A 27,527-nucleotide genomic window follows, 5' to 3' on the forward strand; every position below is an offset into this window, starting at 1 on the left:
TAAATTTATTTTTCCTTTGTTACCAGCGTTATGTTTGGTGGAAGAAAAGTTTGGAGGTTTGGACAAAAGACCATCCATTTCCTATTGATATAGATTACATGATCAGTGATACACTAGAACTGCTAAGACCAAAGATCAAACTGTGTAATTCTCTGGAAGAATCCATCAGGCAGGTACATGACTTGGAACGAGAATTCTTAATAAAACTAGGTAAGCAATTAATACAGAGAGAAAATGACGGTGATAGTTGGCCGATTGTATTTAGGATTTGCTTTGTAATGTTATCAGTATGAATTTACATTTGTATGCTTTCTGGTTTTGATGTTGAGTGTTACATAACAGTGCTAGATAAAATCTGTGTGGCTATTTATGATTTTATTAAATCCCAAATTGGAGGAAGATAGTCATGTAGGACTTGAAGCAGGTGATAGTGATAGAAAAACACAATCCTATTGTGCCTCTCTATAAATTTTAGAATTTTTGGTTGTTAATGTAAAACCTGAAGGTCCTGGGTGGCACAAACTGTGCTGGGCTACTAACCGAAAGGGTGGGGATTTCAGCTACCCCAGTGGCACCGTGGAAGAAAAGCCTGCCGATCTTCTGTAAAGATTAAACCCGTTGCCATAAAGTTGATTCTGACTCAAAGCAACCCATGTGATAGAGTAGAATTGCCCGCATAGGGTTTCCAAGGCTATAACCTTTACGGAAGCAGACTGTCACATCTTTTTCCCACAGAGTGGCTGCTGGGTTCGAACCACTGACCTTTCCATTAGCGGCGAGTGCTTAACCACGGCACCTAGATTACTGCCAAGAAAACTTAATGGAACAGTTGTACTCTGTAGCACATAGAGTCATCATTGAGTTGGAATGGCAATAAGATTTTTGTTTCGTGTGTGTGTGTGTGTGTATACATACGTGTGTGTGTGTGTGTAAATTTTTCAGTTAAGCTTTTCTTATTTGTACATTGTGTTTTCAACAGGTAGGATTTCTTAGGAAGGTCCAGACTATTTATGGAAGACGGTACCTGTTAGAAATTTGGAACTGTATTAGAGAATTTCAGACCTTACTCACTGGCAGAGTTGCTAATATTTCTAAGTATTAGAGAAGATGTGCTACTAGAGGACTATCTGTATACTGCCTCAGTTATTCTTCTGTGATTGTTGTAGGGAAAAATCTTGTGAACAACTCCCACAAGAGACTGTAGGTGAGATGATTAGCTTTGTCAATAGAAACAGCTGGACCAAAGTGTAGCCATACCAATCTGTTTTGGTTGCTGACAGCTCCTAGAATGTTTCGTTATAATCATTTCAAAGTAACATTTTCTGGCTATTAAGTTAATATTCTTCCTTAAGCTATCACTACCTTTACCAAGTCATACTAGTTGTATACACTTACCATACTGCAAATCATCATGGTGAAGGCATTTGTGATTTTTTTCTTCTCTAAAACTATTTCTTCATATTATTATATCCAGCATATTAATAGAAATTGCTTTCTCCAAAGGTAAATCCTCTTTTGGAGCGTATAATTGCCTTTCTCTGTTTGGGTAGTATTTTCACAGGTGCTACTAGTTGTGCAAATATTAAATTTTTCTACTATTCAACCCATAAAGTCCTATTGATTCATCTTATTCTTTGTACTTTGTCCCAAGTTTCTTTCTTTTCCTTTTCAGATTTCTAATGGTATAGACAAAATGTTCATTGATTAATTACTTCATTTATTTTCTATGGTTTGAAATTGTATTAGCCTTGTTTCTGAAAAATCTTTAAGGTTGGTAGTCTCTGTATAGTGGCTTAAGTAAATACCACTTTGACAGCCAATTTGGTAGCAGTAAAGAGAACACTTTTGCTTTGTCCTTTGTAGATCAAAGGATTAGATTAGAGGACTTCAGGCTTCCTGTGTAAGGAGCTTGTCCCTGTTTAGAACATGAAAGGGAAAGTAGGTCACATTTTGCAAATGAAGTTCTTAAAGATGGTAGCAACTACAATCAATATGCTCCTAAATTGTCTCCATTTTCCTCCTGGTTTTAGAGTTGAAATGTCAGAGAGAAAGTTTACATGAATAAATCTCTATTACATCGATTTCCTGTTAAAAATCATAAAATAATATAGTATCTTGCCTTTGGTAGTTTTTTGTTTGTTTTCAAGCACCTGAACATTCATTATCTTCTTTTAATTTTACAACAACCCAGTGCTAACTATAATAGCTTATAGGGAAACACTAAAAACATTCCCTTATATTTTTAAATGTATTTATTATCATTAAAACTAATAAATGTTGATTGCAGAAATTTTGAAAAATAACAAGAAAACAAAAACTACCCATGATTGCATACCCTAAGATAATCATGTTTTAACATTTTCATATATATTCATTTACTCTTTTAAAGAGAGAAAAGAAGGAGCTCCAGTGTACAGTGCCTAAGGTTTTTGACTGCTAACCAGGTTGGTGGTTCAAACCCACCAGTTGCTCTGCAGAAGGAATATGGGGAATCTACTTCCATAAAGATTTACTGCCTCAGAAACCCAGCGTGGGTTGCTGTGAGTCAGAATCAACTCAGTGGCAGTGAGTTTAGTTTTTAGTTTATTCTTTAAAAGAAATTTTCAGATACGTTTGAAGTTTTGTAACTGAATTTTTATCTGTTTTATATATTATGATTTTTATTCTGACATTCAGTATTATTCTAGATCCTGCATTTTAATTGACTATATTCTTTTGTATTTAATTTATTTATTTAATTCGGAGTTAAATGATTAGGTTGTTTCCAGTTTTGCACCACTGTAACAGTCTTGTGTTATTTTTGTGGTCGCCTCTGATTTTCTCAGAATAGAAAGAACTATTGGCTAAGACATTTCTTTAAATTTAAAAATAAACCAAAATGGTAGTAGGCAATATTACTTAATTCTGGTTTAGAAGTTCTACATAGTATTACACAGAAATGAAAGAATAAAAGTTTTAAAAGTCATATGAATAAATTATAAAGCAAAAGCATATGCTGCATAAATTAGAAATAAAATAAGTAGAACAAAATAGAAGGTCCAGAAATAGTCCCAATTAAATATAAAACAATTTGATATTTGATAAACTAGGATTCTTTTTTAAAAGTAGGATGAGGGGACAGCTAAGAATTTTGGGGAAAAACTGATAGGGAGCTATATCTTGTATCATGTGACTAACTTGTTGTTGTTATGTGCCGTGGAGTCGGACCAGACTCATAGCGACCCCTCCTTGGGTTTCCGAGGCACTATCACTATGGAAGTAGATTGCCTCATCTTCCTTCCAAGGAGAGGCTGGTGGGTTTGAACCGCCAGCCTTCTGATTAGCAGTCAAGTGTCTTAGGCACTACGCTACCAGAGCTCCCTGTGACTAACTAGAGGGATTAAATTAAGTATTTACGTTTTAAAAGTGAAAAAGTTTTTTGATAATTAATCAGATATTTGGAAAGGTGTTAATATTCCCAGATTTTGAAATGATAGACGAAAGCACACAAGAGTGGACAGATTCAGATATTTTAGACTTTCATACAATGGAAAATAACTGAAAGGAAAAATAATTGCATTCCATGCCAGCTTACTGCTACTTGTTTAAAGAGTACAGGCAAAGTGGTAATATAATTGAATGCTTCAGTGGATAAGTGGGCATGACATAATTAAATAAGAGAGGGCAGGAGAAGTTGGTGTTTTTATTGTGTACTACCTACCTGTTTGCCAGAATAATAGAGGTACTATTATTCATATTTTACAAATGAATTAATTAAAGCTCAAATTAAAACACTAGTTAACTGGTCAAACCAGAATTTGAAAAAGACTCTGCTTCCTGACATATTAAATATACAAGGAAAATGTTCAGCATGTCTAGTAGCAGAGAAATACAAATTAAATCTGAAAGGAGGTGGTGTAATTATCACCCTCTCTGTTGTAAGCAGGATAACTGGGGCACCGAGCAGCTCAGATTTAGGAGAACAGTATTTGATTTTAGTCCCCAAAATATTGTTAATTTTGATACACATTTTTAGTATTTTACTGCTTGGATTTTGCATTTTATTATCTGTGTGCCTTTATATATTCATTTTCATCTCTACTGTTAATTTTAGATTGGCAGATTTCTAGGGTTCAACAACTGTATAGTATACAGTTTAGCAAATGTAAAGTATTATAAAGTACTTTTAAAAAAACTAACGTGCAGTAGAAATGAATGTGTTAAAAACAGAATGTATTTTACCTTACAGATTAGAGATGTGCCTATCAAGACAAAGTTACTTACACATAATAGTTCTGTGTATTTTAAGTGAGTAAAGCAAAGGTATAAAGTACATCTCCTGCCACCTGAATTTATCATAACTAGGATGTTAATCCAGTGAGAATGGTTAGATTTGTGCAGCTAGATTTGACTTTAAATTTTCAGTCTTTCATGGCTCAGATAACAATATAATATTTTGCTTCTTGAAGTTCAAATAAATATTTATTTATAAATAATAACTTATTTTTATCTATAAATGCAAAAAAAAAAAAACGCATTGTTGTCGAGTCGGCTTCAACTCGGCTTCGACTCATAGCTACCCCTTCTTGGGTTTCTGAGGTGGTATCGCTACGGAAGTAGATTGCCCAGCCTTTTTCCGAGAAGTGACTGGTGTGTTTGAACCGTCAGCCTTCTGGTTAGCAGTCAAATGCCTTATGCACTACATCATCAGAGCTCCATTTTTATCTATAAAAACTAATAAATAAGCATTAATAACATACAGAGTAAGTTAACGGAATCGCAGTCAGAGACACCAGCTTTTTTTGTTCTGCATTATTTTCCTTTTAAAATAGATTTCTTTGAGCTTTATCCATCTTCCCTCTTAATTTTTTAATTTCTACACTTGACTGTACGTACTCCAGTCCCTCTCTACTTCCATATTCTTGTTAGATCTTAATGGCTTAGACTTAAGGTACTAGAGTAATTTTTTGTTTTTATTTTTATTTGTTGGGCTAGTTCTTCAAACTCTGGGCTTCATTATTCATCATAAAATGAGAGGGTTAAATCACATCAGTAAAGGTTCTTCTGCTCTAATAGTCTAAGATTCTATAAATAAACAAGTATTTACTAGATACCTTGTATTTATTAATGTATAGCCTCTGTTAAGTTTTAAATATATAAAACAAGTTCTTTGCCTTCAAGGGTTTTTTAATTTGATAGAAGATTTATGAAATCACAAGAGAAGAATACAGTATGGTATATCATTAAATATAAAGTGCTATGATAAATTCTCCAAGTGTTTTAGGAGCTAATAAGAGGAAAGGTTATATATTAAAATACTCAGTGATAGTTTGTACAGGAAGTAAAACTAAACTGGAAGAGTGAATAGAATTTGAATGTATATATTGGAGGGCATTCTGTATTGAGGAAGTTATTACAAGCAGCTGCTACATTGAGTTAAAACAGAGCAGTGATTGTGAGGATGGTACAGAAACTGGCAGTGTTTCATTCTATTGTATGTACAGCTGCTGTGAGTCAGAACTGACTTGATGGCCTCTAACAACAACAAAAGTAGCAGCAACATTCAATGAGAAGGGTCTCAAGGTAGTATGCTCTTATGGCATCCATCTGACTTAACTATAGGAGAAGACTTAGGAGATTGTTTTGGGAAATAATTGGATCACATGAGCCTATATTTATGTGCAGCTTGAAAATAGAGGTGAGTTAAGAATTCAAAGGAATTTAATAAGAATTGATTAGACAGTGAAATGTGGGATGAACATGGGGAGTTAGAAACAAAATTAAGCTGGAGAATTTCATTAGGAAGTGAATGCTGGGGATGAGGAGGGCTATATTATGATAAAGATGGTAGATTTTGCATTCTTCCCCAACCTTAATTTATAGAGATTCAGATTGACAGCCAAATGCAGTTTCTCCATTAAGTTTTCTTCTGAGTTTTTAGAGATTTTTGAAGTTTCATTTTTTAAAGTGAACTCCTGTATGTCTGAGGCTGTATGGCTATACTTTGTGTGCTTCTACTTTGTGGCTTTGTTTATCTGAGACTGAGATAAACAAGATAATCAGAATGTTTGGAGCCCTTCAAAAATGATGTGTGTGTGTGCGTGTGTGTATGTATTTGGCTAGTGGAGAGAAATGTGTCAGAGCTCCACTGGTGAAATGAAGGTCTATACATTTAGTTTTTAAAATGTTTCTCAAAATTTTTAAATTCTATTTTCATTGTCCTAAAAATATGGCTACTGAATTATCTTAATACACACTTTTAACTGAAGTGGTATAATGTGGAAAACTTATCTTTATAAGCTTTTTAAATGTATTTTTCCATTTTCTCCTTATTTTAAGGGCTAGTAAATGACAAAGATTCAAAAGATTCTATGACAGAAGGAGAAAACCTTGAAGAAGATGAGGAGGAAGAAGAAGGGGGAGCTGAAACAGAAGAGCAGTCTGGAAATGAAAGTGAAGTAAATGAACCAGAAGAAGAGGTGATAACTTTTATTTATAGCAAATAGGTACATTTGTATAAGAGTATTTTGATTATATGAGCCAAGGTTTTTTAACATGTAAAGTAAGATTCCTGCCTTAGTTTTAGTGTTCAGTAAATGTAACTACCATAATAGTATATTTCTGTTATAAAATCCCTTGATTAATTTTTTTTTTAAAGCAAGAAATAATAGCACAGAATTTTTATTTAATAAGCAGTTTTGAAGAAACAAGATTGTTTAATCTCCTTCATATCTTAATTTCATTTTTGAACATGGGCTTTTTAACTTGTGGGTTTTACACTCTAAAGATCAAAATTACTGGCTAGATATTGAGGAACTTTGCTTTGTGTTTCCTAGATCTAATAGTGCATGAATATAAAATTTAAACCACAGAATTAGCACCTTTTCTCTGCTTTTAGTTAAGTTTATAATCATTATGATTCAGTGTGTATGATTTTTCTGTTCCTTAGGCACTTAAAGCATTTAGGAGCATGATAATTTAAAACTGTGACATTAATTAAATATTGAAAAAAGTTTAAATTTGTAATCAGTATTTAAATGTTTGGGGAAAATTCTGTTTGTTAAATTACTAAGTTTTGATTTATTTGAGTAAATAGAATAAATATGTAGAAAAGTGGGTTGTTTAATTTTTGAAGGAATGTTGATGGTTTAAAACATTTGAAAGAAAGATGGATAAACTAGATATTTAAAAAGATCCGGTTAGATTTAAAGAAAGAAAAAGGACCCAGTACTTTAAAAGTATTTAAAATTTTCTGTTGTTAGAGATAAAATTCCCTAAGACTGTGTTTACTTTAGCCCTCCAGGTCCATATCTGTTACTGAACATTTGCATTATTTAATGATTAGATGATAAACAGCTTTGCTATTAATTAAAAATTAATGATTGTGTAAAAGGCAATATAGACAATGTGTTTTTTATAATTTGGCTAGTATTTACGAGCAGTGGAAGTATGCTTTTAAATATTTACGTCATTATAATTTAAGTTTTTTAGTAATAATACTTTCTCTATTTAACTACAGAATCCTTTTTAAGTAAATACAAAAATAATACATAAAAGTTTAGAACTGAAGTATGTTTTTGTATTTGGTTCATTATGAGATGGACATTATATTGCTTTGTTTTCAAAGTGAAGTTGTCATAGAAATATTCAGTAATACAATTTAAATTAGCTTATTAAGTATTTCAGAATAACACAGGAAAATGAGAGTATTTTTATTTCATGTTTTCAAACTAATCTTATGATTGTCTTTGAATTTTGTTTAACCACACTAATTAGATAAACAGGCTCTATTAAATCTAACATCCTCAGTAAATGTGACATTAAAAAGTGACTCATTGTTTTTATAAATTTCTCCTTTGAAGAGTTGTGATACATTTTTCCCTCTAAATTCGTTTTTTCCTTTTCAAGCATGAACTTTTATTATTTTGAAAGTTGTTTTATTTTAAAACATTGCTTACTTTTCCAATTGTAAAGTGAATATTGTGCAAAATATAGGTGTGTTTGCTAAGGAGAAATACAAACAAAATACTCAGTTGGAGGATTCATATGACTATGTCTGAGAGGAGAAATGAAAGGTGTGGTTTACTTTAAGAGAAATAAGGTCCACCCCATGACCATGCTTAAAACATAGGGAGGAGAAAATTATTTAAAGAGAGGTGATGCATTAATTATTGAAGTTATAAAGTAATGGAGGATATTCTACAACAGTCTGCTTCAGCTGAGAAAGAAAAGAGCTAAAAGTTCAACTCTTCAGAAAAATACCAGTGTTGTTTTCATCTTGGTCTCCTAACTTTTTGAAAACCAGAATACTTTCTGGTAAATACCAGCTATATAAATTAAATATTATAACGATATAAATATTAAATAAATATTCTGCTGAAACCCTAATTTTATGCATTTGCATAATTTACCAACAGAAGCACAAGATTCATGATCACAATAGCAATGTTGTTGTTATGTGCCGTCGAGTCGGACCTGACTCACAGCGACCCCTCCTTGGGTTTCCGAGGCAGTATCACTATGGAAGTAGGATTGCGCAACCTTCCTTCTGAGGAGTGGCTGGTGGGTTTGAACCGCCAGCCTTCTGGTTAGCAGTCAAGTGCCTTAGGCACTATGCTACCAGAGCTCCTATGCAATAGTAGTTACTTATTGAGCATTCACTGTTGGTAGGACATGCTTGTAAACACTGTATTTCTATTACCTTTCCTATACAAACCTATGTGACAGTAAGGCAAATGGGTTCAATAATTTGCGCAAGGTTTCATGGTAATAAGTGGCTGAGCCAGTATTTGAATTTTAGGCTATGCTTTGCTGCCTTCCTGCTTTCCTTGTCCGTCTTAGATTTTGTGGTCCATTGCCCACTTCCTAATTCCAGAGATTATTATACTAATATATAATTATACCAGTGGATTAGGACCAGTGAAATTCTTGTTCAACATTTTAATTTCATATATGTTTTATATTGCTTGAGTAATATAAATAATGAAGTTAATGTATTTTAACTTAGTTTTTTGAATAGAAAGTATCCTGTTAAGAAATGATTAAATTTTTCAAAGGCAAATTTAAGAACATCTCTATTACAATTTAGTTTTTAATTAAAGAAAAATAAAAAAGTCAGCACATTTGTGTACTTTCTTGAAATGTTTCCATTTTTGAAGCTCAAATTCTTCAAAATGTTTACCTAGTTGTACATAACTGTAAGTAATACATGCATTAGGTGTTTGGAATAAACTGTAACATACACTAAAATATTGCAACAAATTTGAAGTCATTTGTTTTCTCTTAGGAATTATATTTAAGTCATCTTGGGAAAAGGAGGGGCATCTTTACTTAATGTAGTCTTTTTTAAACTTTATGGCATCATGTGGGATGAACTGGGTTTTTGGGAGTGGAAGGGTAAACAAATGGAGTTCCCCTTTGCTTTGCACCCCTTCAAAATCCATTGGGGTTCTGCCCAGTCTTCTGTTTGAAAAGTGATTTCAGCTGATAGAATGTGCAGAGGTATTGACTGGGAAGGATAAGCAGTGGTAGTGCTTCAAAGTCACATCTCAGGAGAAACAGAATAGCTAACTATTCTGCATACGTGTCCTTGAACAAGTCACTTAATTTTTCTGAGCCTTGGTTTAAAGGTTCAGTAAACTAGTTCTTGTGGAATTTAAGGAAGAGTTTCTACAAAGGATCTTTATATGATTAGATTAGTAGAAGATAGTGAAATGAGTTTTTCAGCTAGAATATTTAGTAAATGTGGTCAGGTGACTTTGCCTTACAGTTGTAAATAGACTACATAAAAGACCACATGAAATTTAAGAATAATAAACAGTTACACAGAGGTTTTGTGATCTTTTAAAGACATGCAAAATGTAGTAACCCTTTTCAGAGTGTTTTAATTTTCCACTAATTAATTTCAGGAGGGTTCTGATGATGATGATGAGGGAGAAGAAGAAGAGGAAGAAAATACAGACTATCTTACAGATTCCAATAAGGAGAATGAAACTGATGAAGAGAATACTGTATGTATGAGTGAAAGTTTTCCTTTTTAGAAATATCCAACATTTTCATAGTATTTAAATTCTAACTATTGAGTTTTTGTTTCTTTTGATTAAAAGTTATCTTTCTGGAAATTCATTTTCCAAAGTAAATACTTTTTCTTTATGAACAAGTTCTTTTACCGTTTAATGTTGTTTTATGTGCTGTCGAGTCTGACCGGACTCATAGCGACACCTCCTTGGGATTCCAAGGCAGTATCACTACGGAAGTAGATTGCCCAACCTTTCTTCCAAGGAGTGACTCAACCGCCAGCCTTCTGGTTAGCAGTCAAGTGCCTTAGGCACTATGCTACCAGAGCTCCCCCTTACCGTTTATAATAATAATATGTATTTTACTTCTTGAGTTGTGGTGAATAAGCTATATATGTACAAGAAGGCTCTGCCATATAAAACATTACAGTTAACATTCTGATCTGATTTTGTTGTTTTTGTTTTGTTTTATTAAGGAGGTAATGATTAAAGGAGGTGGACTTAAGCATGTGCCTTGTGTAGAAGATGAGGATTTCATTCAAGCTCTGGATAAAATGATGCTAGAAAATCTTCAGGTATTATATATTGTTCTATTCCAAAGAATCGTCTCAAGATAAAATATTGAAGCATATTGAATTCTACTTAGTGTAAGGCTCTCTGTTCTTCACACATCTGTCTCTGCCCAGCTTTTTCCTCTTTTTCACAGCTGAAAGTTGCCAGTACTTTTTGCATCCCATATACTAATTTGTACATGTCTTAAAGGTAAAGTGGGAGAAAATGCAGTAAATATCAGAGTCGGGGGAAATAATATCATTGTGTCAGTGTGGGCTTTTTTTCTTCATGTTATATCTCTATTTCAAATACTGTTTTTAGGAATCCGACTTTGAGTAAGATGAATATTTGGGGGAAATTTAGTAAATTCTTTTTTTTTTCATTGTGATTTAGGTGAAAAGTTTACAGAGCAAATTGGTTTTCAGTTCATCAATAATATAATAAATTCTTAGGTTTGATTTGAGTAACTTGTATGTAAATATTTAGAGGAATATTGATTGCTTGATTATTTTTTATAATGTTAATTATTTAACATATTCATAACATTAATAAACTAGATTTTATAAAGCATTCCATCTAAAATTTTAAATATATCATATTTAGAGTAATTTTATTTTTCTATAGTTAGAGGTCAAATCATTAAGATACTTAATTCAGTCACATATGTGTTCTCTTTTGTTGACTTGAAAAGAATTGGTTTTGCTGGAATGGTGGAATAAAAGCCCCTTTGGAATGGGTTCAATGGCAAACGTGGTAGGAGGAAATGAAGATACTAGATGTAAGATATCTCTCTTAAGGACTTTTACAATAAAGGGAAGAGAAATGGGGAGGTAGTTAGAAAAGGAGTTAAAAGAGAGGTTTTTTTTTTTTTTTCTTTATTATGATTTGGGTGAAAGTTTACAGATTAAATTCACTTTCCATACAGCAGTTCACATACACTTTGTCTCATGACATTGACCACAGTTTACCACAACGCAGCAGCTCCCTTAATCTTCTGTTTACACACCGTTAACACTTCCTCCCGATAGTTACCTCTTCCTTGTATCCATTCCCTCCATGCACTCCTGCCCCCTGAGCTGTCTCCCTGTACATAAACGCCCCTTCTTTCTCTCATGATTGTTCTCTCCAAGGAGTGTATCTACCTCAGGTACATGTTCAACTCATATGCCTGTCTTTTGTTTGGCTGGAAGCCACAGGTGTGGGTTCAATTCTAGACCTGAAGAGCAGCTAGGGACCATAGTCTCAGTGGTTCCACCAGGCTCTATCAGACCAGCAAACCTGATCCAAGAGAGGGTTATTTTTAAGATAGATGATACTATAGAGTATTTACATGCTGGTGGAGTGATCTCATCTTTTAGAGAAGAAATAATGAGAGTTTTCTTTCCTTGATGCGTCTAAGGTAAGGCTAAAACCATGGTAAAGCACAGACATGCATTATAAGTATGTCAGCCAAGCCAAACTGTTTCCTCCTACATATGTTAAAATAATGGTTTTTCATATATCCTGAAAGCTCTTAATTTATGAAATCTTAAATTCATGTATTTAGTAGCCCAGCCCTTCATATAATTAAAAACATAATCATTCCATTTCTTTGAGGAAAAAATAAGCAATTTGCTTCTTAAACTTTTTCTGTCTTGCATGAGTCAATAGCCATTTATTCAGTCATTCATTTATTTAACAAAATTATTAAACATCTCTTTTGTGGCTAGCGTGATGTAACAGGCTAAGTATAAAGTAGTAAACAACAGATGTGGTTCCTCTCCTTAGAGAAGATAGTTTTTTGGGAAAAGTAGACACTTAACAAGTAATCAAACAAATACTTAATTTCAAATTGTGATAAATGCTAAGTAAATAAAAGAATAGAGTGCTTTAGTAGAGAATAAGACAAGATAGATTGTCAGGGAAGGCATGTCTGAGAGCATGAATTTTAGACAATAGAAATAAGATGAATCTATCTGGGTGAAAAATTGGTATGGTGGAAGCAATGTGTGCAAAGGCTGTGAGGCAGAAAAGAACTTGTCATGTTTGAAAGACTTAACGGAGGTTACTATTAATAGAACTTAGTGTGTGGGGGGGTGGTAAAGCATGAGGACTGAGACTTGTAACGGGACAACTTTGGAGGCTTTTAAGGAGAGGAGTGACACACTCCTGTGTGGAAGTAATTAGGAGGCTATTGTAATTTAGGTGACAGATTTAGGATAGTGGCAGGGCACATGGAAAGTAGTCTAGACTTGAAAGCTGTTTAGAAGGTAGAATGAACTGTACTCATTTGTTGTTTGATTGGATATAGGAACGTGGGGGAAGAGAGTCAAAAGATGATACTCAGTTTTCTAGCTTGTATTACTCTATTTTTGTGAAAAGAAATAAAGGAAGAGCAAATAAGAATTCAGCTTTGGCCATGTTAAGTTGAAAAGCCTATGAGGTGTCAAAATGGAAATGCCTGGAGGTCAGAAGAAGCTCATGGACCTAAAACATAAATATGGTAGTTAGAGCATACTTCCAAAAAAAAAAAAAAAAAAAACCTCACTGAGTTGGGCTGCATCAGACTCATAGCGACACCCTCCTTGGGGTCGCTATGGAAGTAGATTGCCCCATCTTCCTTCCTAGGAGTGGCTGGTGGGCTTGAACCTCCAGCTTTCTGATTAGCAGTCAGATGCCTTAGGCACTATGCTACCAGAGCTCCTAGAGCATACTTAAAGCCCTGGAAATAAATGAATCACTCAGTAGTAGAGTGTGGAGAGAGAAGAGAAGCAGGTTGAGATTGAGTCCCAAGGAACCCCAATGTTAAGAAATAAGGTAAAAATGCTAATGAAGTCAAAGGGCTAGATCTGTTTTACATAGTACAGTAATTGTTGCTATTGGGAATTCTTGAAGAAGTGAACTAGGAGGATAGAAGAATATGATCAGAGAGGTTGCAGTTTGAATTCACCTTTTTGCAGGAGTTATGTTTAGTGTAGTAGAGAAAAATTTGATCCTATGTTAGGTCCTAATTTTTAAATGTTATCAAATACCCATGGTAAACAACTATATGTAGTCTCTTGCTTTGGAAGAAGTTGTCATAGGAAGATAGCATTGTAAAGACTGATTTTCATAAATTAGGTCCTGAAATTTAGTACAATCTTAATTATATCCCATCAGGAGATTTTTTTTCTTGGCAAGGAAGAGGTGAGCAACCATAGATATGGATGCAGAGTGGATTTAACAGAATTATTCTTAAAAACATCCTTAAGAATAAGCAGAATAGCTAGGAACTGTCTGGAAAATGAGAGGGATACTGTAGATATTACAAGATATAAAAAATTTTTCATGTGCATAATAGTTTGGCAAAGTATGGTATATTAATGAAACAGAGGTGAGGGCAAAATAGACATAAAACATGGGAATTTAATATATAATAAAGATAATATTTCAAATCAGTTGGGGGAAAATGGATTTTTCAACATGTGGTTGATAAACAAAAACAAAGGTAGAGTCTATTTTATTTCCACACTAGGATTAATTGCAGATCTAACAAATTTCTTAATAAACACTAAGACTATTGAGTGCTGCATTGAGTGTTTTACATTTTTTCTTCACAAAGAGCTGTCAGATATTGTTAGAATTCCCATATTTTAGTTTAGGAAATGGAGGCTTGGAAAAACAAGAAACTTGTTTAAATTCACATGGCTAGTAAGTAGTGGAGTTTCTTCTCAACCATTTTGCTATATATTGTTTTCCAGCAAAGAGTACCATGAGAAACTTGAAGAAATTACAAACTAGAAGAAAATAATTATATTCTATCTAACAACAGGTTAATATATAACAAAGAATTAATTTATGTAATATAGTAAGTGATCATACAAACCAATGAGAAAAGATGAATGATCCCCCCAATTTATTTTACTTTTTTTTTCATTGTGATTTGGGTAAAAATTTACAGCACAAATTAGTTTTCCGTTCAACAATTTATGCACATTTTGTTTTATAGTATTAGTTACAGTTCCCTCAGTGCAAACAGCACTGTTCCTGCTTCTTCTCTGTGTTCTCCATTTCCATTTGTCCTTCTTTCCTGATGCTTCATGCCTTCTGAGCATTGTTTCTGGGCAAATGCTGCCTCTTTGGCCTCATGTGGTTGATTATTCTGAGAGTACATTCCTCAAAACTGTTACTGTTCACTTGAGCTGCACATTGATTTCCAGGAGTGGGTTCAGTTCCCAGTTTGAAGAGTGTCTAAGGGCTGCAGTTCTTGGGGGTTCCACCAGTCTCTGTTAGAGCAGTAATCTGGACTTTTTTTAGATTTTAAATTTTACCCCCATTCTGTCCAGGACCTTCTTTGGTTCTGATCAGAGCAGTTGGTAGTGGTAGCTGGGTACCATCTAGTTCTTTTGGCCTCAGGCTAGTGGAGGCTGTGGTGCTTTTGGTCCTTTAGTCCTTTGGGCTCATTGTTTTCTAGTCTTTTATTTTCTTCTCTTCTTTCCATCCGATGAGGAGAGTCCAGTAGTTACATTTTAGATGGCCGCTTACTAGCTTTTTTAAGACTCCCGTTGCTACTTACCACAGTAGAATGTAGAACATTGCCCTTGTGAACTATGTTATGCCAATTGACTTAGCTGTCCCCCAAAACTGTGGTCCTACGCTCTCAAGCCCAGTGACTCATTGCTGCAAAGTATTTGGTTAAAAATTGAGTGAAAGATAAAAATAGGCAAAATCAGACTCACTAACAATTGGAGATATGCAAATAAAGATGAGCCCTTTTCACTTATCAGACAATTAGATACTAAGAGTTAAAAAAAGAAAATCCCCAGTATAATGATGTGTGGGTTACATATCTGTGTTTGGTGTATGTAAATCAATCAAGGTTTTTTGGAAGGAAATTTAGTAAACTTATCAAATAAACATTCCATTTGATCTAAGAATTTACCCTTAGTAATTCTCTCTCAAGTATATGAAATTAAATATACAAAGATGTCACATTATTTGTAATAGGAAAAAGCCTAGATGTCAATTAATAGGTAATTAGTTGAATAAATAAGACTGTGTCTATATAATTAGATCTGTATATACTCAAACAGAAAGATGCATGTCCGGAAGGATATGTACCCTCTTGTTAACAGTGGTTGCATTTTTTGGGTGAGGCAGAAGACAGTGACTAGAGAGATTATTAAGGCCACATTTTCTAATACATTTTTGTATTTAAATATTTTACAATGAGAATATGATGGTTTTGTAATCAGGAAATAACAGATACTTCAAAAATCAATACTCATCTAACGTGATCCTTTCAAATTTTAAGTAAAAAGTCTGAAATCTTATGGAAGACTTTAAGCAGATTCTAAGAAATTAGAGTTTAAGAAATAAAAACAATAAAACCTTATGATTTTATTTATGATTTTGCTTGATTTACAAATCTCTTATAAACACATACATATGTATACATATATATCTCTGTATATATTTTAACAAGTTTATGAATTCTTTGCTTAAGTAGAGACTAAATCTTTTTATTGTTACTGTCTCCAAGCCTAACATAGTAAGTCCTCATGAAGGTTTGTTTTATTAGTTGGTTGATAAATCAAGTGTAAATGTTAAAGGTAATAATATCAACCAAAAAATTAATCTGAGTAAAATAGATTGTATTCATTCTCAAATATGTCACGTAAAGCACTGCTAGAGAATGCTGGGGAATGGGAATACAGTGGTGGGCTCTGCTTGTCTGGCAGAGGAATTCAGTCATTAAACAGGCAATTAGGGATGTATTATGATAACTTTGAAGGAAAACATAGTGTGAGTATGAAATGAGTACATAAAAAAGCTTACTTAACTCAGGCTGAGGAAAGCTTCTGGGATGGCTTGGAGGGAGGCTTAGAGAGGACAGTGGGTTTGAGGAACAGAAGGGAAATTTGATAGAATCTGAAGCATTGTATTCTTGGGAGGGGCTCAAGCGATAATAAACAGGAGACAAATCACATAGGTCCTTTCAAACCCTGTGAAAAGGTTTTAAGTAATGGGAAAGAAATACCCTATGGTTTCATCTGCATTTCAGACAGATAACTCTGGCTGTAATGATTGTTGTGTTTTAAGAAGTGCAGCACTAAATAACTTGTTTGAAGTTTACATTTACATATCTCTTGGAGTGTTTATATAGTTTTAAATTTCTGTCTTTAAGCAACGAAGTGGCGAATCTGTTAAAGTGCACCAACTTGATGTTGCTATTCCTTTGCATCTCAAAAGCCAACTGAGGAAAGGGCCACCACTTGGTGGTGGGGAAGGAGAGACAGAGTCTGCAGACACGATGCCATTTGTCATGTTAACAAGAAAAGGCAATAAACAGCAGGTAAGAAACTGTCAGGTGAATATTCACAAATGATTGTTATCAAGTGTAATAGTAACTTTTATAGGTTCTAAATGATCTTGTGTACAAGGGGGAAAGACTTGGACACTTTAAAAAGTGTTCAGTTTCAGTTCAGAAATTATTTAGACAGATAAGATAGTTGTTGTTAGGTGCCATTGGGCCAGTTTTCAACTCCTAGTGACTCACTGTTACAGAGTTAAATTGCTCCACAGGGTTTTCTATGCTGTAATCAATTACAGGAGCAGATTGCCATGTCTTACCTCCCGCAGAGCCTCTGGATGGGTTTGAACTCCCAGCCTTTCAGTTATTAGCCAGGTGTTTAAACATTCTATCAGGGCTCTCTCTGTATGTGTATCTGACTTCTATGTGGTGGAATTTCTTTGTCATGGAAAGGACATTTAAAATTTAAATTCACATTTAGATGTGGATATGTTGTTGTTAGTTGCCCTAGAATTGATTCCAACTCATGGTGACCCCATGTGGGCAGGGTAAGAGTACTCCATAGGATTTTCAAAGCTTATGAATACGAGAAAAGATGCTTTACTCAGGTTCACCAAACCTGTCTTCTGAGGCACCTCTTGGGGGGTTCAGACCACCAACCTTTCATCTAGTAGTTAAGCACTTAACTGTTTGCAGTAAATATAGGTGTGTGTGTGTGTGTGTGTGTGTATAAGAATATATAAATATATATTGACTTTCAGTAGGAAGATTTTAGCTCAGGGTGGGGGATAGAGGATGACATCAAATGCATCTCAAGAAAATGTTCATTTGCCATGATTTCTCTTGTATACCTCCTACTGCTTTCCTTGTCTTAGAGATGCTCACATAAAAATCATTTCCTCAACTACTAAGCTGTTGCTTTAGGAACGTATAAATTCATTCAGCAGATATTTTATTGAGCGTCTTTTATGTGCCATATACTATTCTAGGTACTAAGACTACAGTGATTAACAAGATAAAGTTCCTACCTTCTGAAGCTTACATTCTAGTGAGAGAGAGATAGACAAACATTATATTTGCAGATAATAAAAAGTGCTATGAAGAAAATAAACCTGGCTCTCAGACACAACCCTACATTAGATCATATATCACCAATTCTATTAAAAAAAAAATTCTGATTTTAACATATGTGGTATCAGGCTCTCTATGTTGTGATAATTGATATGTTGTGATAATTGATAGCATTTTTTTTCTGACCTTGTGATATGTAAAAGAATGGTTCATCTTTAATGGAACATTAGATTCTATGAAATAAGGTTGCTTCTACAACTTACATAAGTTCAATACCTGGTTCCCACATTCATTCAAATAATCATTCATTTATTGTTTACCTGCTTCATACAGGACATTATTCTATGTGTGAACATACAGCTGTGAACCAAAGTTCTGCCTTTCTTTTTTTTTTTTTAAACTATTTGTTGTGATTTTGGTGAAAATTTTACAGAACAAATTGGTTTTCCAGTCTACAATTCATACATATTTTGTGACATTGATTGTAGTCCCCATGATGTATCAGCACTCACTCTTCCCAATGTTTACCATTTCCATTCGTCCTTCTTTCCTATCTCTTCCTGCTTTCTGAGCTTTATCCCTGGGTAAGTGCTGCCTTTTGCTCTCATATATGGTACTTAACCCGGTGTTATTGCTTACCTTTTAGGCCTATCATTGATTGAAAATTGAGCCATGGCAGTCCCGCCTCTCTTGTAAGCTTTCATTCTCATGTTGGGAGGCAGACAATAAAGACTTATATAAGATAAGATTGATAAAAATACTGTAAAGGAAAATAAAGCAAGGTATAAAAATTGAAAGACTGGGATGGGGTGGCAATGAGACAGACTGCAGTTATAGAAAAGATGATTAGGAAAGACATCTGTAATGAGGGTCACATGTAGTGGAAGGGATATTCTGTTCCTTCCTCATCAGTACAGCCTCAAAGAGATGATCTCTAAATTAGTTTGTGTCTCTGCTTTTGTTAGGTAACTTCTTGTTTATACAAGGTATCAAAATTTTACAGTATATAACAATTTTGCTGTGGTGTGAAAGAGTCTTGAGTGCCCAACTATTCAGATACCAATTAGAATCAAGGAGTAAAGGAGTAGAAAGAGTTCAGAATATTCAGTCATTTTGTCATGACTCATGTTATTTAAAAGTCAACTTTAAGTTCAGAGCATTGTTATATCTTTTTCAGACATTGTCTTCATAATGCCTTTCCCATTCTTCAGGTCTTTTCTCTTTTCCAGTCTCTGGGGTTATTGTCCTTTCATAAAGCTTCCACCTCTCTCTTACCCTCAGGCCAGGGTTGAGCTCTGGCATTTCCCAACTCCCCCATCCTCTCTACTCAAGAGTCCCTGAAAATAAGGATGTTTTGGGTATGGTCCTAAACTTGGTGTTGGACTGAGATCTTTGTCAAAACTGCTCTCCTGGGAGCACTTGGAACAATTCACCACTGTTTCCAGCATTCCCAAAGCTCAGAGATTTTGCTTTGTTCTGCTTTTCTTGGTATTAGTTAGCCCTTTGAATTAAACTTTTTTATTTCGTCATCACATTATAAGTCTCCTTCATTGTCTTATTTTTTAAAAGCTCCAACCTTTTCCTGTACACTCATCACCATCTTACCTTGGTACAAAAGCAAATTTCAAAAGGTAATTAAGTGCTAACATTTTTAAGTCATGTGCACATACACAAAGTCATGGCATGGCTTGTTTTCTTTTTAATAGTGAGGGCAGTACATGACAAGTTCAGTTAGATAGACTTTGGTTCTAGCTACTAAACTACCTTTGGCATAGCTCTTAAGCCTTGATTTTTCTTAAGTAAAAGGGTGTTTAGCATTATCTTTAAGTGAAGATCAAATTATGCAACAGTGTATCAGTTTTCTTTATTCTTCTCTCCCTTTTGTAAGATCCACATGAAAATTCATTTTGATGCTTGCAGGATATGTAAGCATTGAAGATAAATCAAAACCTACGTTAGCAAAGCTTTTGGGCTTTAACAAATTCAGTTCAACAATCCTAAATTCTAAATTGTGTTTATTGATAAGACTATTTATATGTTTATATTTTAGAAAGAGTATTTCTGTTAAAAGTGAATATATTATGTACTGTGTGTCACCTATAACTTAACACAAGATGAGGAGTTGAAATCCTTATTTCTTAAAATGTGAACTTTAGTTTAATTTTTAAAGAAATATTTTTATTGAACTTTATTAAAAATATTATTAACAAACATGAAATGAGAGTTCAGAGTATTTGGTTATTAAAGTAAATTTTAAACTCTTATAAACTTTACTCAGAATTTGGAAAATACTCAGTTGTAAGAACATCGTTTGAAGAAACATCATTGGTATTTTGTGGTCTGAAAAAGAAAGTGTATTTTGTTCTGATTTTTATTTCTGTATTTGGATTTTGGGTGGTGGCCCCTCTGGTGCAACGGTTTTTCTAGAAATGTGAAATGTGTTGCCTTATAGGACTCTTTAATTTTTAAGTGAAAGATCTCTTTGTGCACCAAATTTGTGCTCACAAATAACTTTTGCCTGTAGTAATGAGGGAAGGAAATTTGTACCAATGAAGGGAGTAGTTGAAAAGAAAAAAAAGATAATGTTGGTTAACTTACTTCTTTCTAGTTTTAAATATTTATAAATTTAAATAACTGAAATGAAATACTTTGATTATCCTGTACAAACACAAATTATAATGTAATCAACCTATTAAATAGTGTTTTAAAGAGCTTTTTGATTGTTTTCAACAAATGCACAATATTTTGATATTTACTATAATTTAAAACTTAGACAACTACTGTTGCAGGTAATATTTATAAGGGTTCGTGGTTTTATGTATGTTTTGCGTTCAGTAACTGATACTTATCTATCAGCACTTGGGATTTTATATATGTATTTATGTATATATATACATACATATGTATGTATATATAAACATACACATACATAATACACAGTTGTGTTTTGTATTTTTAATTTCTGCTCAGGTTATGGAGTAACATTAAAGTACATCCCAAATTATTTCTATTATCCTGTTCCAGTAAATTTAGTTCAAGTGACTTTAAACTTTTTGTTATCTAAACTGCTACCAAGTAATGCCTCTCTTTCTAATAGTATTTCAGCATCTTTACAATAAAGGCATTTGACAAGGGTGACAGCACTACATTTGTCTCTTGTATTTATTAGTATCTCTTTTCTATTTTTTTTAAGCATATAATACTAGAGAACTTTTCCTTTTATAAACGTTTCTCAGGTCATAAATAAGTTTTTTGTTCATCTTTTCATTTATAATGTTTCTTTTTAGGAGATCTAAATGAAGAAATTACTAGTCTAATAAATGAGAAAGCCAATATTTTCACATTATATGCTAAAATTTATTATGACATTTTCTTGATAATATTTTATGTTGTTTCATTAGTATGACTAGTACCTGTCATCATTAGCATGCTATTACTGAACTATGAAGGAAATTTTGAATATTATATCAGGAAAGTAATGAGGGAAGAAAATGGCTACCCTCTTTCATTTCTGAGTGTGCTAGTGTCAGGTACGATAAACAAAAGCGTCTTAGAATTGCAGCTTCTAATTTCATGGTGATAAAGAAATTGTCTGTATTTCTTATTGGGCTGCATTGATAGAACATTTTGTAAAATAGTAATACAGCACTCCCTTTGTATTTGAATATATTTATAAAAATTTTAAGACCAGTCAGTAAAGCCGTTGTGAGGAAAACCAGCAGCTGAAAAGTAAGAAGATTGTAATGTTTGGGTCTGAAATTTACATTTAGAAACTCAGACTTTCACCTCTCTTTACTCCTGCTATCTCAAATAAAGCATCTTATTTGATACTGGGAATAGAGAATGACTTAAAAAAATTTAGTCTTCATCCTCAGAGCCTAATAGATGGTACATATTTTACTGAGAAAATATCTAGCATTGCCCAGAAGAACCTCTACCTCCATATAGGTTCTAAAATAATAAAGTAATTATGATTATAGTAACAATAATAGCTAAAATGTGTTGAAATCTTACTATATTCCAGACACTGTTCTTTTACATATAATTTTATCCACAACCACATTGTGTTTTATCCACAACAACAAAGGTTGTTGTTAGTTGCTGTTGAGTCAACTCCAGCTCATGGCAAGCTTATGTATAACAGAATGAAATGTTACTTTATTTGGTCCTAACCCAAATTCACAATCTTTGGTATATTTGAGCCCATTTTTGTGGCTCTTGTGTCAGTCTCATTGAGGGTTTACCTTGTTTTCACTGACCCTCTACTTTACTAAACATGATGTCCTTTTTTAGTGATTGGTCTTACCTGATGTGTCCAAAGTAAGTGAACATTCTCTTTGTACTTCTTCTGATACTGATTTGTTCATTCTGCTGGCAGCCCACCGTATATTCCATATTCTTCGTCAACATTACAGTTCGAATACATCAATTCTTCTGTCTTCCTTTTTCATTGTCCAGCTTTCACATGTATATGAGGCACTTGAAAAGACAGTGGCTTGGATCAGGTGTTCTTTAGTCATCAAAGTGACATCTTCGCTTTTTAAAACTTTAGACCCTATTATTGTCTCCATTGTACAGATGAGGAAATTATGACACATGGTACTTAAAGTATACCTAAATTCTCATAGTTAGTAAATCTGGAACTAGCATTTAAATTGAAGGATACTGATTCCAGATAATATGTTTTTATCAATAATGTTTTAGTTCTTTAATAAGCATAAATAGGAAATTAAAAAAAAAAATGGGTCCACATCATTTCTTCTTTCCCCCTCAACCTGGCCTGCCATAAATTATTGTGAAAAGCATAGGTCAAATTAAGAAATACATAAGGAGTAAGTACAATTATAATTTAGCATTTTATTTCTTTAAAATTAATGTATTAATTTATATAGGTTAAATTTTACTTAGATTATCTACAGTAAGGTAGCCAATTCCATTTCACTATTGTTCTATTAAGGGAACATTGGAAAATTGTTTTACTTCAAATCCTCATTCTAGAAATCATTCTGATTGTTGTGTTCTTTATAGAAATTTGAAATATTTCCCTGCTCTCTACCAGTCATTCAAAGCATCTAGATTTGGAAATACAGGTGTAACAAAATGCTTTCCACATGAATAATGCTGACAATAAAGAATTTCATTATGAATAACTATGACATTTCACAATAACACTTGTTTAAGAAGAGAAAATGTATTATGAAGCTTTCCTTTCACATATTAAAGACATCTAGGGAGTCTGCAGAAAAATCATTTTGTGTTAAACTTTTTCATTTATTTTTTGTGTGGTTTCCTGAATTTTGAAAAATAAATAACAATGTTTACTATAGGGAATGATGGCTATTTTATTTGACTTTGTTTCAGCTGTTCTTGTTAGTAGAAATAAGAAACAATTGGCAATTGTATGATATTAGATACATTCCTGATACAGATTACAAAATAGGTAGAAGGGCCAGTATGCAAAACGCCAGGCATCCACTGCTGTGGAGTCCGATCCGACTCATAGCGACCCCTCCTTGGATTTCTAAGGCGATATCACTACAGAAGTAGATTGCCCAACCTTCCTTCCGAGGAGTGGCTGGTGGTTTTGAACCGCCAGCCTTCTGGTTAGCAGTCAGGTGCCTTAGGCACTAAGCTACCAGAGCTGTATAGTTCCTTATAAATGGTGTCATGTACAGGATGAAATATTGTCCCCTATTGCTAGATATGTGCTTCCAAATAAGGTGCATTTTATAAACTCATGTAATTCTATTTGTTGTTTATGTGGAATCTGTTTTTCTTTCAGTTTTATCAAATTATTTGTGATTTCTTTTCTTCTTTTCTTTTTTTTCCTTTTCTCAGTTTAAGATCCTTAATGTACCCATGTCTTCCCAACTTGCTGCAAATCATTGGAACCAGCAACAGGCAGAACAGGAAGAAAGGATGAGAATGAAAAAGCTCACTCTAGATATCAATGAACGCCAAGAACAAGAAGATTATCAAGGTATAAAATGACTTATAGAACAGAAGTGGGAAATTTTGATGCTGTTTGAGTTTTTAAATATACAATATGTCTTTTACCTTTTCATGTCATGTTTTGTACATATTTAAATTGGGAAGTTAATTATTTTTTATCCCATTCTATCTTCTTTTTCTCTTACTTATTTTTAAAATAGCAGTAAAAAAATTTTGATCATCTATTGCTAACTCCAAGGAGCCCTGGTTGTGCAGTGGTTAAGCACCCGGCTGCTATTTAAAAGATTAGCAGTTTGAACCCACCAGCTGTTCCATGAGAGAAAGATGTTGTAATCTGCCTCCATAAAGATTTATAGCCTTGGAAACCCTCTGGTAGTTCTACTCTGCCCTGTAGGGTACCGAAGAGTGAGAATTGACTTAATGGCAATGTTTTTTTTTTTTTGATTGGTAACTCTATAACTCAGTTAGAGTCCATATTGTTAGCCATGCTTGTTATTGTCAGCTGCCATTGAGTCACTTCCGACTCATAGCGACCCTAAGTACAACAAAGGAAACACTGTCCAGTCCTGTGCCATCCTCAGAATCGTTGCTGTGCTTGAACCCATCATTGTAGTCACTGTGTCAGTCTATTTAGTTGAGGGTCTTCCCCTTTTTTGCTGACCTTCTACTTTACCAAGCATGATGTCCTTCTCTAGGGACTGGTTCCTTCTGGCAGCATAAACAAAGTATGTGAGATGAAGTCTGACCATTCTCACCTCTAGGGAGCATTTCTGCTGTTACCTCTTCCAAGACAGATTTGTTCGTTCTTCTGGCAATCCATGGTATTTTCAGTATTCTTCACTAACACCACAATTCACTGAATGCATCAGTTCTTCTTCATTCTTCTTATTTATTGTCCAGCTTTTACATGCATAATGAGGCTGTTGAAAATACCATGGCTTAGGTGAGGCACACCTTAGTCTTCACAGTGACATCTTTGCTCTTTAACACTTTAAAGAGGTCTTTTGCAGCAGATATTCCCAGTGCAATACAACATTTGATTTTTTGACTGCTGCTTCCATGGATGTTGATTGTGGGTCCAAGTAAAATGAACTATGTGACAACTTCAGTCTTTTCTCCATTTATCGTGATGTTGCTTATTGGTCCAGTTGTGTGGACTTTTGTTTTCTTTATGTTGAAGTGTATTCCACATGGAAAGGTGTAGGCTATGTTTAGAAGTGAGAAAATAATCAATTTTTAATTGCTTCATGTTGCCAGCCATTGTGAGCAAATTAATTCAACAAATGTTTATTACCTCAGTTTTGCATTTGGCAATCCTGGTCTCCCAAAAAAACCCACTGTTGTTGAGTCGATTCTGATTCATAGTGACCCTGTAGGACAGAGTAGCTGTCCCTTAGGTTTCCAAGGCTGTAAATCTTTACAGAAGTAGACTGCCTCATCTTTCTTCTACAGAGCAGGTGGTGTGTTTGAACACCAACCTTTTGGTTATCAGAGCACTTTTACCAGTGTGCCATCAGGGTTCCTATCCTGGTCTTGGGACCCAATATTCCTTCAGATTTGAGGGCATTCTCAAATTAGGATTCTTGTTTTATACATAACGTACTCTTCGGTTAATTGCAGCCTTACACATAGAGTCCATGGACTTCTTAGAAGCTAACCTTTTGGCTTATATGTAGTCTCCAGATTTTAGAGCATAAGCGGTGTTGTTTACCTTGCACTCTACTAAACAAACTGCTGTTTATGTCACGAAAATGTTGTGCAGATAAATATTGGTGATTTTATATCTTCTAATCCCTTTCTAGAATCTTGTTTCCCAATTGATGGTAAACATTCTTAATAATAAATAAAAATATTAACACTCATTAAATGTTTACTATGGGTCAAACACTATTTTATTACTTTTAAATTATTTTTGTCCCTTAATTTGTTATTGTGCTTTGGGTGCAAATTTACAGGGCAGGTTTGTTTCACATTCAACAGTTTATGCACAGTTGATTTCACAGCCCAATTACTATCCCCAACCATAAAAAACCCTCCTTCCCTCTCCTCCCTGTGACTACCCTTTCCCTGTGCCTTTCTTATCTATGCATTCTGTCTGTCCAGCTTTCCCTCTGTGTGAATGAATACAGACCCTCTGATGTCTCATGGCTGATGGATCTAAGGGGTGCATCTCCCTAGAGTAGGTGGGTGCATCCCCCTGGGGTAGGAGTTCTGTGTGTCAGTCTTTCTGGTGTTGGGCTGAGAACCATTCCATGGAAGTGAGTCCAATTTTAGGCCTGAACTCTGTAGATTATTCTATTATTATTCCCATTTCACGTTTAAGGAAACTGAACCAAAATCCTGTAACTAGTAAGTGGCAGAGCTGGGATTTGAACCAATATTGTAGGACCCCAAAGATATTAGTTATTGTACTTTAGTGCCTCTTAAGCTGTTTTTCTGCCTCAAGATACTCATGTAGAGGCCAAATTACCAATAAAGGTGAACATTAGGCATTAAAAGAATCTTATTTCTTGACATGCTCTTTCAGTACTTCTTAATTTGAAAAATGGTTCTTTTTCTTCAGTCAACTACCTGACAGAGCTAATAGATTTGATCTCCCTAGGATTTTATTTGCTTCATAGAGAGAGTGCATTTTCAAGTGTTAAACTCATTTCCTTTTTTGCTCCTAATTACAGAAATGTTGCAGTCTCTTGCACAGCGCCCAGCTCCAGCAAACACCAATCGTGAGCGAAGGCCTCGTTACCAGCATCCAAAGGGAGCGCCTAATGCAGATCTAATCTTTAAGACTGGTGGGAGGTAAGGCAATCTTATTTAACTTCTTGCCTAGCTATTTATTTTCCATGACTTCCTTTTGGGTATATTAGAGAATTCTCAATTGTACTTAAGGATAAAGGCTAGCCTAATCATTAGTAAAATAGAAAGATCTTTGAATTATAAATAATTAAAGAAAAGAAAATCTGTTTTCTACATTAGTTATGACTATTTTGTAAAAAAGACATTGGTTTCAGCCATTCAGATCCTGGCTTTTGTTCCCTCTGACAGGACTCTCTTGGATTTTTTTTTTCTCTGTCTCTTGAATTTATAGAAAGGACTAGTTATGGATTGGTTTGAGATAAATTGCAGCTTTTGTGTTAGGATTTCTTAGGTAAATAATAATATTGTTTACAAAAACTAAAACCTATTTGCTAGACTTTGAAGAATACAGGGTAAAGTTTGTTTTATGTTTTGTTTGTTTGTTTTTTAAATTCTAATATTTCTTCATGGGATCCATTCCAGTTACATTTAAAAGTTGTTTAATGTGAAATGATTAAAACTCTGTAAGAAAATTCACTGTTAGGATGTTCCCTGCTGGCCTCATTCCTCTTAAAGAATATAGTTATTTAAAGTGTTTTTGAAACCTGGGATAAAGACCTATATCATCAAGTTAATTGGTTTTCTATCTTGTAGTAAGGTTCTAATTAAAATTGACATTGACTTCTGCTGCTCTTACTTGATCTTATTCAGGGTATTAGTATGTAGACTGAGGATAATCAATAGCCCTAAGATGTTACTTCATTGTTGGGGATAGGGGAGGAGAGTATAGAAGGGAGTGTCACAGAGGCTGACGGAATTAATTCATTATTGAGAGTAGCATTGAGGAAGATGTACATTAGAGTCTGTGTCTTTTACAGTGAATATATTTGTGT

The 27,527-nt window shown here is 34.0% G+C and overlaps 1 protein-coding gene across 1 annotated transcript in view; it reads left to right on the forward strand.

The window, feature by feature from the left end:
* The window catches only part of UPF2 (UPF2 regulator of nonsense mediated mRNA decay), a 140,602-nt gene extending 113,961 nt beyond the window's left edge, over positions 1 to 26,641 (forward strand). Inside the window, exons 14-20 of the mRNA XM_007935433.2 lie at positions 27 to 210; positions 6,319 to 6,458; positions 9,888 to 9,989; positions 10,472 to 10,570; positions 16,693 to 16,860; positions 23,728 to 23,869; positions 26,517 to 26,641. Of these exons, the coding sequence (XP_007933624.2) occupies positions 27 to 210; positions 6,319 to 6,458; positions 9,888 to 9,989; positions 10,472 to 10,570; positions 16,693 to 16,860; positions 23,728 to 23,869; positions 26,517 to 26,641 (960 nt within the window). The remainder of the gene's footprint in view (positions 1 to 26; positions 211 to 6,318; positions 6,459 to 9,887; positions 9,990 to 10,471; positions 10,571 to 16,692; positions 16,861 to 23,727; positions 23,870 to 26,516) is intronic.
* The last annotated feature ends 886 nt before the right edge of the window (positions 26,642 to 27,527 follow it).

Source organism: Orycteropus afer, unplaced genomic scaffold (genome assembly GCF_000298275.1).
Source record: "Orycteropus afer afer isolate SDZICR_OR568_19922 unplaced genomic scaffold, OryAfe1.0 scaffold00028, whole genome shotgun sequence".
Taxonomy (NCBI): domain Eukaryota; kingdom Metazoa; phylum Chordata; class Mammalia; order Tubulidentata; family Orycteropodidae; genus Orycteropus; species Orycteropus afer.